The sequence below is a fragment of the Salvelinus fontinalis genome, chromosome 1, assembly GCF_029448725.1.
Source record: "Salvelinus fontinalis isolate EN_2023a chromosome 1, ASM2944872v1, whole genome shotgun sequence".
NCBI lineage: Eukaryota > Metazoa > Chordata > Actinopteri > Salmoniformes > Salmonidae > Salvelinus > Salvelinus fontinalis.
In genome coordinates this window covers 1570087-1584658 of record NC_074665.1, presented here as the reverse complement: position 1 = coordinate 1584658, position 14572 = coordinate 1570087, and the positions used below count along the sequence as shown (strand labels likewise).

Sequence of the window (14572 nt, the reverse complement as noted above, 5' to 3'; positions counted from 1 at the left end):
GAAACTAGGGCCTGTAGGACCTGACTTGTTGATAGTGTTGTTAAGAAGGTAGAAACTAGGGCCTGTAGGACCTGCCTTGTTGATAGTGTAGTTAAGAAGGTAGAAACTAGAGCCTGTAGGACCTGCCTTGTTGATAGTGTTGTTAAGAAGGTAGAAACTAGGGCCTGTAGGACCTGCCTTGTTGATAGTGCTGTTAAGAAGGTAGAAACTAGAGCCTGTAGGACCTGCCTTGTTGATAGTGTTGTTAAGAAGGTAGAAACTAGGGCCTGTAGGACCTGCCTTGTTGATAGTGTTGTTAAGAAGGCAGAAACTAGGGCCTGTAGGACCTGCCTTGTTGATAGTGTTGTTAAGAAGGTAGAAACTAGGGCCTGTAGGACCTGCCTTGTTGATAGTGTTGTTAAGAAGGTAGAAACTAGAGCCTGTAGGACCTGCCTTGTTGATAGTGTTGTTAAGAAGGTAGAAACTAGGGCCTGTAGGACCTGCCTTGTTGATAGTGCTGTTAAGAAGGTAGAAACTAGAGCCTGTAGGACCTGCCTTGTTGATAGTGCTGTTAAGAAGGTAGAAACTAGAGCCTGTAGGACCTGCCTTGTTGATAGTGCTGTTAAGAAGGTAGAAACTAGAGCCTGTAGGACCTGCCTTGTTGATAGTGTTGTTAAGAAGGTAGAAACTAGGGCCTGTAGGACCTGCCTTGTTGATAGTGTTGATAGTGTTGTTAAGAAGGTAGAAACTAGGGCCTGTAGGACCTGCCTTGTTGATGGTGTTGTTAAGAAGGTAGAAACTAGGGCCTGTAGGACCTGCCTTGTTGATAGTGTTGTTAAGAAGGTAGAAACTAGAGCCTGTAGGACCTGCCTTGTTGATAGTGTTGTTAAGAAGGTAGAAACTAGGGCCTGTAGGACCTGCCTTGTTGATAGTGTTGTTAAGAAGGTAGAAACTAGGACCTGTAGGACCTGCCTTGTTGATAGTGTTGTTAAGAAGGTAGAAACTAGGGCTTGTAGGACCTGCCTTGTTGATAGTGTTGTTAAGAAGGTAGAAACTAGGGCCTGTAGGACCTGCCTTGTGGATAGTGTTGTTAAGAAGGTAGAAACTAGGGCCTGTAGGACCTGCCTTGTTGATAGTGTTGTTAAGAAGGTAGAATCTAGGGCCTGTAGGACCTGCCTTGTGGATAGTGTTGTTAAGAAGGCAGGGCAGCGCTTTATTATGGACAGACTTCTCCACTTCTTAACTACTGTTGTAACAATATGTTTTGACCATGACAGTTTACAATCCATGGTTACTCCAAGACGTTTAGTCACCTCAACTTGCTCAATTTCCACATTATTTATTACAAGATTTAGTTGAGGTTTAGTGTTTAGTGAATGATTTGTCCCAAATACAATGCTTTTAATTTTTGAAATATTTAGGAGTAACTTATTCCTTGCCACCCATTCTGAAACTAAGTGCAGCTCTTTGTTGAGTGATGCAGTCCTTTCAGTCGCTGTAGTAGCTGGCGTGTATTGTGTTGAGTCATCTGTATACATAGACACTCTGGCTTTACTCAAAGTCAGTGGCATGTCATTAGTAAAGATTGAAAAAAAAGGTGGGGGCCAAGACAGCTGCCCTGGGGAATTCCTGATACTACCAGTAAGGGGCCTAGACAGCTGCCCTGGGGAATGCCTGATACTACCAGTAAGGGGCCTAGACAGCTGCCCTGGGGAATTCCTGATACTACCAGTAAGGGGTCTAGACAGCTGCCCTGGGGAGTGCCTGATTCTACCAGGCTTCTGTTGGAGAGGCTTTCATTAAATAACACCCCACAGAGGGTGAATTCTCCCAATTCTGTTAAACAGGTAACTCTTTATCCACAATATAGCAGGGGGTGTAAAGCCATAACACATATGTTTTTCCAGCAGGAGACTATGATCGATAATGTCAAAAGGGGCTCCTGAGTGGCGCAGCGGTCTAAGGCACTGCATCTCAGTGCTAGAGGCATCACTACAGATCCTGGTTCGATTCCAGGCTGTATCACAACCGTCCGTGAATGGGAGTCCCATAGGAGGGCGCAGCGTGGTTAGGCTTTTGCCGGGGTGGGCCGTCATTGTAAATAAGAATTTGTTCTTAAACTGACTTGCAGAGTTAAACAAAGGTTCAAAAAAGCGGCACTGAAGTAATTTGTGTAAGTGTTGTGCTTGTTGAATGTCCTTCCCTATAAGCGTGCTGAAAGTTTGTCAATTTGTTTACAAACACCATTTTTTTCTCAAACACCACACTGAGGGTTGGTAACAGGCTGATTGGTCGGCTATTCGAGTCAGTAAAGGGGGCTTTACTATTCTCAGGAAGCAGAATTACTTTTTCTTTCCTCCAGGCCTGAGGGAACACACTTTCTAGTAGCATTACATTTAAAATATGGCTAATAGGAGTGGCAATATCGTCCGCTATTATCCCCAGTACATTAAACTACATTAAAACTGTTAGTTGGTATTGGTGAACTCGATTAGTTCACATAAAAGCAATCGTCCTTTCATCCCTCTAAACAAATGACATCTTTCATTCCATGATTGTGATGGAACGGACTACAGTATGTTCCCAGAAAGTCAGTGAGCGCAAGTCTTGATTCTACCTGTAGTTGGCAGAACGGGACAACTAAAGGAACTCCTATAGGTACAGTATATCATCAACCAAGCATCTTTTGTTACATATCAAAGGAGGGAGAGAGCGAGAAGAGGGAGAGAGCAAGAGAAGAGGGAGAGAGCAAGAGAAGAGGGAGAGCAAGAGAAGAGGGAGAGAGCAAGAGAAGAGGGAGAGCAAGAGAAGAGGGAGAGAGCAAGAGAAGAGGGAGAGAGCAAGAGAAGAGGGAGAGAGCAAGAGAAGAGGGAGAGCAAGAGAAGAGGGAGAGAGCAAGAGAAGAGGGAGAGCAAGAGAAGAGGGAGAGAGCAAGAGAAGAGGGAGAGCAAGAGAAGAGGGAGAGAGCAAGAGAAGAGGGAGAGAGCAAGAGAAGAGGGAGAGCAAGAGAAGAGGGAGAGAGCAAGAGAAGAGGGAGAGAGCAAGAGAAGAGGGAGAGAGCAAGAGAAGAGGGAGAGAGCAAGAGAAGAGGGAGAGAGCAAGAGAAGAGGGAGAGCAAGAGAAGAGGGAGAGAGCAAGAGAAGAGGGAGAGAGCAAGAGAAGAGGGAGAGAGCAAGAGAAGAGGGAGAGAGCAAGAGAAGAGGGAGAGAGCAAGAGAAGAGGGAGAGCAAGAGAAGAGGGAGAGAGCAAGAGAAGAGGGAGAGAGCAAGAGAATAGGGAGAGCAAGAGAAGAGGGAGAGCAAGAGAAGAGGGAGAGAGCAAGAGAAGAGGGAGAGAGCGAGAGAAGAGGGAGAGAGAAGCAGCATGGGAGATAGGCACTTCACTGTGCAGCACAGTGACTGAAGACTACATAAAACATGAGACAAAAATACTGTTATTTTTTTTTTTATTGAGATCTCTCCTCACGTTATCAAAAACCTTTTTAATTGAGATCTCTCCTCACGTTATCAAAAACATTTAAAAATGAGATCTCTCCCCATGTTATCAAAAACCTTTTTAATTAAGATCTCTCCTCACCTTATCAAAAACCTTTTTAATTGAGATCTCTCCTTACGTTATCAAAAACATTTAAAAATGAGATCTCTCGTCATGTTTTCAAAAACCTTTTTAATTAAGATCTCTCCTTACGTTATCAAAAACCTTTTTAATTGAGATCTCTCCTCACGTTATCAAAAACCTTTTTAATTGAGATCTCTCCTCACCTTATCAAAAACATTTAAAAATGAGATCTCTCCTCACGTTATCAAAAACCTTTTTAATTAAGATCTCTCCTCACCTTATCAAAAACATTTAAAAATGAGATCTCTCCTCACGTTATCAAAAACCTTTTTAATTGAGATCTCTCCTCACCTTATCAAAAACATTTAAAAATGAGATCTCTCCTCACGTTATCAAAAACCTTTTTAATTAAGATCTCTCCTCACCTTATCAAAAACATTTAAAAATGAGATCTCTCCTCACCTTATCAAAAACCTTTTTAATTGAGATCTCTCCTCACCTTATCAAAAACATTTAAAAATGAGATCTCTCCTCACGTTATCAAAAACCTTTTTAATTAAGATCTCTCCTCACGTTATCAAAAACATTTTTAATTAAGATCTCTCCTCACGTTATCAAAAACCTTTTTAATTGAGACCTCTCCTCATTTTATTAAAAATCCTCCACCATCTCATTGAACAAAAAGCTTAAAACAGCTTATTCCATATAACCAGCAGCAACACAACAAGTGTATGCAAAACACTGTGGGTCCATACTTACCAACTCTGAACGAACCCTCTGCTTAAACCTTTTACAACTAAGTTAGCTGTCCCAATTAGAAGCCTTGCTACCGAGACGCACTCGCGATACGGTTAACTCAGAGTTCATCAGTATGGACTCTGTACCTTTAAGGAATCAACCACAAAACCAGAACATGGTAATAGACAACAGAATGACAGTCTCTCAGGGGTCGGTTAGATCCTGAATCATCTTTCACACACCGTCCCCTCTCTCTCTTGCTCTCTTGCAGTCTGTTGTTCTGCCACATACGCACACACACCCTGTCTCTCTTGGTTTAGGCCTCTCCCTCTCTCAGGCCATAGCACTTCTTGGCTGGTAGATGGGGTGTCTCCTCTCCCCTCTCCTCTCTTCTCTCCTCTACTCCTCTTCACTCCTCCTCTCCCACTAGCTGAGGTCTGATGGTTTGTTCAGTTCCACCTTCACTCCTTTCTCTCCAGCTCCTGGAAACACACAGAGACACACAGAGACACAGACACACAGAGACACAGACACACAGAGACACAGACAAAGACAGACACACAGAGAGACACAGACACACAGAGAGACACAGACAGACACAGACACACACAAAGACACACAGAGAGACAGACACACACAGAGACACAGACACACACAGAGAGACAGACACACAGAGACACAGACAAAGACAGACACACAGAGAGACACAGACACACACAGAGAGACAGACACACACAGAGACACAGACACACAGAGACACAGACAAAGACAGACACACAGAGAGACACAGACACACAGAGAGACACAGACAGACACAGACACACACAAAGACACACAGAGAGACAGACACACACAGAGACACAGACACACACAGAGAGACAGACACACAGAGACACAGACAAAGACAGACACACAGAGAGACACAGACACACACAGAGAGACAGACACACACAGAGACACACAGAGAGACAGACACACACAGAGACACAGACAAAGACAGACACACAGAGAGACACAGACACACAGAGAGACACAGACACACACAGAGACACAGAGACACACAGAGAGACACAGACACACAGAGAGACACAGACACACAGAGAGACACAGACACACACAGAGACACAGACAAAGACATACACACAGAGAGACACAGACACACACAGAGACAGACACACACAGAGACACAGACACACACAGAGAGACAGACACACACAGAGACACAGACACACACAGAGAGACAGACACACACAGAGAGACAGGCACACACACACACAGAGACACACAGAGACAGACACACACAGAGACACAGACACACACACAGAGATAGCCACACAGAGACACAGACACACACAGAGACACAGACACACAGAGACACAGAGACACAGACACACACAGAAACACAGACACACACAGAGACAGACACACACAGAGACAGACACACAGAGAGACACAGACACACACAGAGACAGACACACACAGAGACAGACACACAGAGAGACACAGACACACACAGAGACAGACACACACAGAGACAGACACACAGAGAGACACAGAGAGTCAGACATAGAGTAGAGACTGACAGTGGGATGATTCTCCTTGGTTTGTGGAAAGGTGTTTAACATAAAATTTGAATTAAACGCAGAGTCTCAAACAGCCGCCTGTCCTTTTTAAAAGCTGGGCATCGGCACACATTTCAGCAATAAACGGCTGTTTCAAATAAACACCAGGTCTAAATAAATTGTTTACCAGGTTACCATGGACACAACTATTATATTTCCACAGTCATGTGCATTAAAAACATTTGTAAAATAATTCTGTCATCGTCGCCATGGCGCCACCAAAAAGAAAACACCACATGAAATTCACGGCTGTATCGATAGACGGCCTAGTCTTGGTAAGTCTGATCTGCGATAGATGTGTTATTATAATGTTTATACTGGGAACAATAAACAGTGTGCTGGTCTTTTCAACATTTTATTGAGAAAAAGCTGTGTACATTAAGGAAATAGAAGCCTGGCTCAAATAGAAGCCTGGCTCAAATAGAAGCCTGTCTCAAATAGAAGCCTGTCTCTAATAGAAGCCTGTCTCTAATAAGAGCCTGGCTCAAATAGAAGCCTGTCTTTAAATAAGCGCCTATTGTGTTCAGTCATTGAAGTAAATAAACGCCTGGGCATTTAATTAAAGTTTTACGGTACATACAGTGATATCCTCATAGTAAAAGGGTTACCTGTCAAGTATTTCTCTTTAGCCCTGGCTCGTTCATCAGCATCAAAATACCACACTGTGATGGCATACCTGGAGAGAGAAGAGGGCAGAATTGACATCTCTGGGAGGGAGACACCAGAGATAATAGACCAAGTTCTGGACAGGTGAGACAGGTGATACAGGTGAGACAGGTGATATAGGTTATACAGATGAGGGTGTGTTATAAGCTGTTTGCGAGTTGAGGGTGGCTGAGGGTTGAGCGTGTGTTATAAGATCAGTTATAAAGGTGTGTTATAAAGGTGTGTTATAAGATCAGTTATAAAGGTGTGTTATAAGATCAGTTATAAAGGTGTGTTATAAGGTGTGTTATAAGGTGTGTTATAAGGTGTGTTATAAGGAGGATTGAGGGTTTCTGTTCTGGAAAGGTTAAAGGACAGTGCTTGTAAGTCGCTGCCCAGGTTGTTATTTTATTAAAAGCCTCTTAAGAATCAGCCCCTTTTTTAAGATAATTGCCGAAAATGACCCAAATCCCACGGTGGCCCACTGATCTTGTAGAGGTTAATTAATACGGTTAACCTGACCAAGTTGTTATTTTAGTCAGTTTAACCTGACCAGGTTGTTACCAGGTTGTTACCAGGTTGTTACCAGGTTGTTACCAGGTTGTTATTTTAGTCAGTTTAACCAGGTTGTTATTTTAGTCAGTTTAACCAGGTTGTTATTTTAGTCAGTTTAACCAGGTTGTTATTTTAGTCAGTTTAACCAGGTTGTTATTTTAGTCAGTTTAACCAGGTTGTTATTTTAGTCAGTTTAACCAGGTTGTTATTTTAGTCAGTTTAACCAGGTTGTTATTTTAGTCAGTTTAACCAGGTTGTTATTTTAGTCAGTTTAACCAGGTTGTTATTTTAGTCAGTTTAACCAGGTTGTTATTTTAGTCAGTTTAACCAGGTTGTTATTTTAGTCAGTTTAACCAGGTTGTTATTTTAGTCAGTTTAACCAGGTTGTTATTTTAGTCAGTTTAACCAGGTTGTTATTTTAGTCAGTTTAACCAGGTTGTTATTTTAGTCAGTTTAACCAGGTTGTTATTTTAGTCAGTTTAACCAGGTTGTTATTTTAGTCAGTTTAACCAGGTTGTTATTTTAGTCAGTTTAACCAGGTTGTTATTTTAGTCAGTTTAACCAGGTTGTTATTTTAGTCAGTTTAACCAGGTTGTTATTTTAGTCAGTTTAACCAGGTTGTTATTTTAGTCAGTTTAACCAGGTTGTTATTTTAGTCAGTTTAACCAGGTTGTTATTTTAGTCAGTTTAACCAGGTTGTTATTTTAGTCAGTTTAACCAAGTTGTTATTTTAGTCAGTTTAACCAAGTTGTTATTTTAGTCAGTTTAACCAGGTTGTTATTTTAGTCAGTTTAACCTGACCAGGTAAGGTACTAACCTGATAGCGTGGGCGGGCTGGACCTCGTGTGGGTTCCGTCTGTCTGACCAGAAAAACAGCAACCGGTCAAACTTCGGCTCGATGTCGGCGAACTGAGATTTACCCTCTGGGAAGATACGCAGAACACCCCCATGTTCCTGGAAGAACAAATCAATCAATCAGAATATTCCCATGGTCCTAGAACATATCAATCAATCAATCAATCAATCAGAATATTCCCATGGTCCTAGAACATATCAATCAATCAATCAATCAATCAGAATATTCCCATGTTCCTAGAACATATCAATCAATCAATCAATCAATCAGAATATTCCCATGTTCCTAGAACATATTAATCAATCAGAATATTCGCATGTTCCTAGAACATATTAATCAATCAATCAATCAGAATATTCCCATGTTCCGAGAACATATTAATCAATCAGAATATCCCCATGTTCCGAGAACATATTAATCAATCAGAATATCCCCATGTTCCTAGAACATATTAATCAATCAGAATATGCCCATGTTCCTAGAACATATTAATCAATCAGAATATCCCCATGTTCCTAGAACATATTAATCAATCAATCAATCAGAATATTCCCATGTTCCTAGAACATATTAATCAATCAATCAATCAGAATATTCCCATGTTCCGAGAACATATTAATCAATCAGAATATCCCCATGTTCCTAGAACATATTAATCAATCAATCAATCAGAATATTCCCATGTTCCGAGAACATATTAATCAATCAGAATATCCCCATGTTCCTAGAACATATTAATCAATCAGAATATCCCCATGTTACTAGAAAATATCAATCAATCAATCAGAATATGCCCATGTTCCTAGAACATATTAATCAATCAGAATATTCCCATGTTCCTAGAACAGAACAAAATACTATACCCAAAGATGTGAGAACAGACCACAACAATAGAACGACAGATCGAGCACTCTGCTATAGCTAATTAAGAAAGAAATGGGTTTGACTACAAGGTCAACAGACAGATCATAGCAGCACTGACAACAATCAACTGTTTGAAAGGATGACAAGGCCATTTAAAGGACATATGTCTGAATCAGTTACAAACATGGAACTGGAAAAGAGAAGAAAAGGACCATTCCTCCTTCTGTGTTCCAAATGGCTCCCTAGGCCCTTAAGTATGAACTACTGTTGACCAAGAAGTGACAGTCTAGGGAATAGGGTGCCTTTTGGGACATTTAGGGTGGAGGAGGGTTAAGGGAGGAGAGCTGTGGGTAGGAAGAGGCGTGGGAACGGTCTTTCCTGCTGAGCAATCAGAAGAAGAATCAGAAGAAGAATCAGAAGAAGAATCAGAAGAAGAAACAGAAGAAGAAACAGAAGAAGAATCAGAAGAAGAAACAGAAGAAGAAACAGAAGAAGAAACAGAAGAAGAATCAGAAGAAGAATCAGAAGAAGAATCAGAAGAAGAATCAGAAGAAGAAACAGAAGAAGAATCAGAAGAAGAAACAGAAGAAGAATCAGAAGAAGAATCAGAAGAAGAATCAGAAGAAGAAACAGAAGAAGAAACAGAAGAAGAATCAGAAGAAGAAACAGAAGAAGAAACAGAAGAAGAAACAGAAGAAGAATCAGAAGAAGAATCAGAAGAAGAAACAGAAGAAGAAACAGAAGAAGAATCAGAAGAAGAATCAGAAGAAGAAACAGAAGAAGAATCAGAAGAAGAATCAGAAGAAGAATCAGAAGAAGAATCAGAAGAAGAATCAGAAGAAGAATCAGAAGAAGAATCAGAAGAAGAATCAGAAGAAGAAACAGAAGAAGAATCAGAAGAAGAATCAGAAGAAGAATCAGAAGAAGAATCAGAAGAAGAATCAGAAGAAGAATCAGAAGAAGAAACAGAAGAAGAAACAGAAGAAGAATCAGAAGAAGAATCAGAAGAAGAATCAGAAGAAGAATCAGAAGAAGAATCAGAAGAAGAATCAGAAGAAGAAACAGAAGAAGAATCTAACAGGAAAAGAGTTCTTTTGGATAAACGAACCCGGAGACTCGGAGTCAACCTTTCACATCAACGATATGATAGGCTGCTCTCTACACATGTATAATACTACGATATGATAGGCTGCTCTCTACACATGTTAATACTACGATATGATAGGCTGCTCTCTACACACATGTATAATACTACGATATGATAGGCTGTTCTCTACACACATGTATAATACTACGATATGATAGGCTGTTCTCTACACACATGTATAATACTACGATATGATAGGCTGTTCTCTACACACATGTATAATACTACGATATGATAGGCTGCTCTCTACACACATGTTAATACTACGATATGATAGGCTGCTCTCTACACACATGTATAATACTACGATATGATAGGCTGCTCTCTACACATGTATAATACTACGATATGATAGGCTGCTCTCTAGACACATGTATAATACTACGATATGATAGGCTGCTCTCTACACATGTATAATACTACGATATGATAGGCTGCTCTCTACACATGTATAATACTACGATATGATAGGCTGTTCTCTACACATGTTAATACTACGATATGATAGGCTGCTCTCTACACACATGTATAATACTACGATATGATAGGCTGCTCTCTACACATGTTAATACTACGATATGATAGGCTGCTCTCTAGACACATGTATAATACTACGATATGATAGGCTGCTCTCTACACACATGTATAATACTACGATATGATAGGCTGCTCTCTAGACACATGTATAATACTACGATATGATAGGCTGTTCTCTAGACACATGTTAATACTACGATATGATAGGCTGTTCTCTACACATGTATAATACTACGATATGATAGGCTGTTCTCTAGACACATGTATAATACTACGATATGATAGGCTGTTCTCTACACATGTATAATACTACGATATGATTGGCTGCTCTCTACACATGTATAATACTACGATATGATAGGCTGTTCTCTACACATGTTAATACTACGATATGATAGGCTGCTCTCTACACATGTATAATACTACGGTATGATAGGCTGTTCTCTACACATGTTAATACTACGATATGATAGGCTGTTCTCTAGACACATGTTAATACTACGATATGATAGGCTGCTCTCTACACATGTTAATACTACGATATGATAGGCTGCTCTCTACACACATGTATAATACTACGATATGATAGGCTGCTCTCTACACACATGTATAATACTACGATATGATAGGCTGCTCTCTAGACACATGTATAATACTACGATATGATAGGCTGCTCTCTAGACACATGTATAATACTACGATATGATAGGCTGTTCTCTAGACACATGTATAATACTACGATATGATAGGCTGCTCTCTACACACATGTTAATACTACGATATGATAGGCTGCTCTCTAGACACATGTATAATACTACGATATGATAGGCTGTTCTCTAGACACATGTTAATACTACGATATGATAGGCTGTTCTCTACACATGTATAATACTACGATATGATAGGCTGCTCTCTACACACATGTATAATACTACGATATGATAGGCTGCTCTCTACACACATGTATAATACTACGATATGATAGGCTGTTCTCTACACACATGTATAATACTACGATATGATAGGCTGCTCTCTACACACATGTATAATACTACGATATGATAGGCTGTTCTCTACACACATGTATAATACTACGATATGATAGGCTGCTCTCTACACACATGTATAATACTACGATATGATAGGCTGCTCTCTACACACATGTATAATACTACGATATGATAGGCTGCTCTCTACACATGTATAATACTACGATATGATAGGCTGCTCTCTAGACACATGTATAATACTACGATATGATAGGCTGCTCTCTACACATGTATAATACTACGATATGATAGGCTGCTCTCTACACATGTATAATACTACGATATGATAGGCTGTTCTCTACACATGTTAATACTACGATATGATAGGCTGCTCTCTACACACATGTATAATACTACGATATGATAGGCTGCTCTCTACACATGTTAATACTACGATATGATAGGCTGCTCTCTAGACACATGTATAATACTACGATATGATAGGCTGCTCTCTACACACATGTATAATACTACGATATGATAGGCTGCTCTCTAGACACATGTATAATACTACGATATGATAGGCTGTTCTCTAGACACATGTATAATACTACGATATGATAGGCTGCTCTCTACACACATGTTAATACTACGATATGATAGGCTGTTCTCTACACATGTATAATACTACGATATGATAGGCTGTTCTCTAGACACATGTATAATACTACGATATGATAGGCTGTTCTCTACACATGTATAATACTACGATATGATTGGCTGCTCTCTACACATGTATAATACTACGATATGATAGGCTGTTCTCTACACATGTTAATACTACGATATGATAGGCTGCTCTCTACACATGTATAATACTACGGTATGATAGGCTGTTCTCTACACATGTTAATACTACGATATGATAGGCTGTTCTCTAGACACATGTTAATACTACGATATGATAGGCTGCTCTCTACACATGTTAATACTACGATATGATAGGCTGCTCTCTACACACATGTATAATACTACGATATGATAGGCTGCTCTCTACACACATGTATAATACTACGATATGATAGGCTGCTCTCTAGACACATGTATAATACTACGATATGATAGGCTGCTCTCTAGACACATGTATAATACTACGATATGATAGGCTGTTCTCTAGACACATGTATAATACTACGATATGATAGGCTGCTCTCTACACACATGTATAATACTACGATATGATAGGCTGCTCTCTACACACATGTATAATACTACGATATGATAGGCTGCTCTCTAGACACATGTATAATACTACGATATGATAGGCTGTTCTCTAGACACATGTTAATACTACGATATGATAGGCTGTTCTCTACACATGTATAATACTACGATATGATAGGCTGCTCTCTACACACATGTATAATACTACGATATGATAGGCTGCTCTCTACACACATGTATAATACTACGATATGATAGGCTGTTCTCTACACACATGTATAATACTACGATATGATAGGCTGTTCTCTAGACATGTTAATACTACGATATGATAGGCTGCTCTCTACACATGTATAATACTACGATATGATAGGCTGTTATCTACACATGTATAATACTACGATATGATAGGCTGCTCTCTACACATGTATAATACTACGATATGATAGGCTGTTCTCTAGACACATGTATAATACTACGATATGATAGGCTGTTCTCTACACATGTATAATACTACGATATGATAGGCTGCTCTCTACACACATGTATAATACTACGATATGATAGGCTGTTCTCTACACATGTATAATACTACGATATGATAGGCTGCTCTCTACACATGTTAATACTACGATATGATAGGCTGTTCTCTACACATGTATAATACTACGATATGATAGGCTGCTCTCTACACATGTATAATACTACGATATGATAGGCTGTTCTCTAGACACATGTATAATACTACGATATGATAGGCTGTTCTCTAGACACATGTATAATACTACGATATGATAGGCTGTTCTCTACACATGTATAATACTACGATATGATAGGCTGTTCTCTACACACATGTATAATACTACGATATGATAGGCTGTTCTCTACACATGTATAATACTACGATATGATAGGCTGCTCTCTACACATGTTAATACTACGATATGATAGGCTGTTCTCTACACATGTTAATACTACGATATGATAGGCTGTTCTCTACACACATGTTAATACTACGATATGATAGGCTGTTCTCTACACATGTTAATACTACGATATGATAGGCTGCTCTCTACACACATGTATAATACTACGATATGATAGGCTGCTCTCTACACATGTTAATACTACGATATGATAGGCTGCTCTCTACACATGTTAATACTACGATATGATAGGCTGCTCTCTACACACATGTATAATACTACGATATGATAGGCTGCTCTCTACACATGTATAATACTACGATATGATAGGCTGTTCTCTCTACACATGTATAATACTACGATATGATAGGCTGCTCTCTACACATGTATAATACTACGATATGATAGGCTGCTCTCTACACACATGTTAATACTACGATATGATAGGCTGCTCTCTACACACATGTATAATACTACGATATGATAGGCTGCTCTCTAGACACATGTATAATACTACGATATGATAGGCTGCTCTCTACACATGTATAATACTACGATATGATAGGCTGTTCTCTACACATGTATAATACTACGATATGATAGGCTGCTCTCTAGACACATGTATAATACTACGATATGATTGGCTGCTCTCTACACATGTATAATACTACGATATGATAGGCTGCTCTCTAGACACATGTATAATACTACGATATGATTGGCTGCTCTCTACACATGTATAATACTACGATATGATAGGCTGTTCTCTACACACATGTTAATACTACGATATGATAGGCTGCTCTCTACACACATGTATAATACTACGATATGATTGGCTGCTCTCTACACACATGTATAATACTACGATATGATAGGCTGCTCTCTACACACATGTATAATACTACGATATGATAGGCTGTTCTCTACAC

At 39.6% G+C, this 14572-nt stretch overlaps 1 protein-coding gene across 1 annotated transcript in view; it reads right to left on the bottom strand.

Moving 5' to 3' along the window:
* Positions 1-3407: 3407 nt before the first annotated feature.
* The window catches only part of egln1a (egl-9 family hypoxia-inducible factor 1a), a 95765-nt gene continuing 84600 nt past the window's right edge, over positions 3408-14572 (bottom strand). Inside the window, exons 3-5 of the mRNA XM_055935050.1 lie at positions 7915-8051; positions 6506-6573; positions 3408-4757 (exon numbers count right to left, since the gene is read on the bottom strand). Of these exons, the coding sequence (XP_055791025.1) occupies positions 4702-4757; positions 6506-6573; positions 7915-8051 (261 nt within the window). The 3' untranslated portion in view covers positions 3408-4701. The remainder of the gene's footprint in view (positions 4758-6505; positions 6574-7914; positions 8052-14572) is intronic.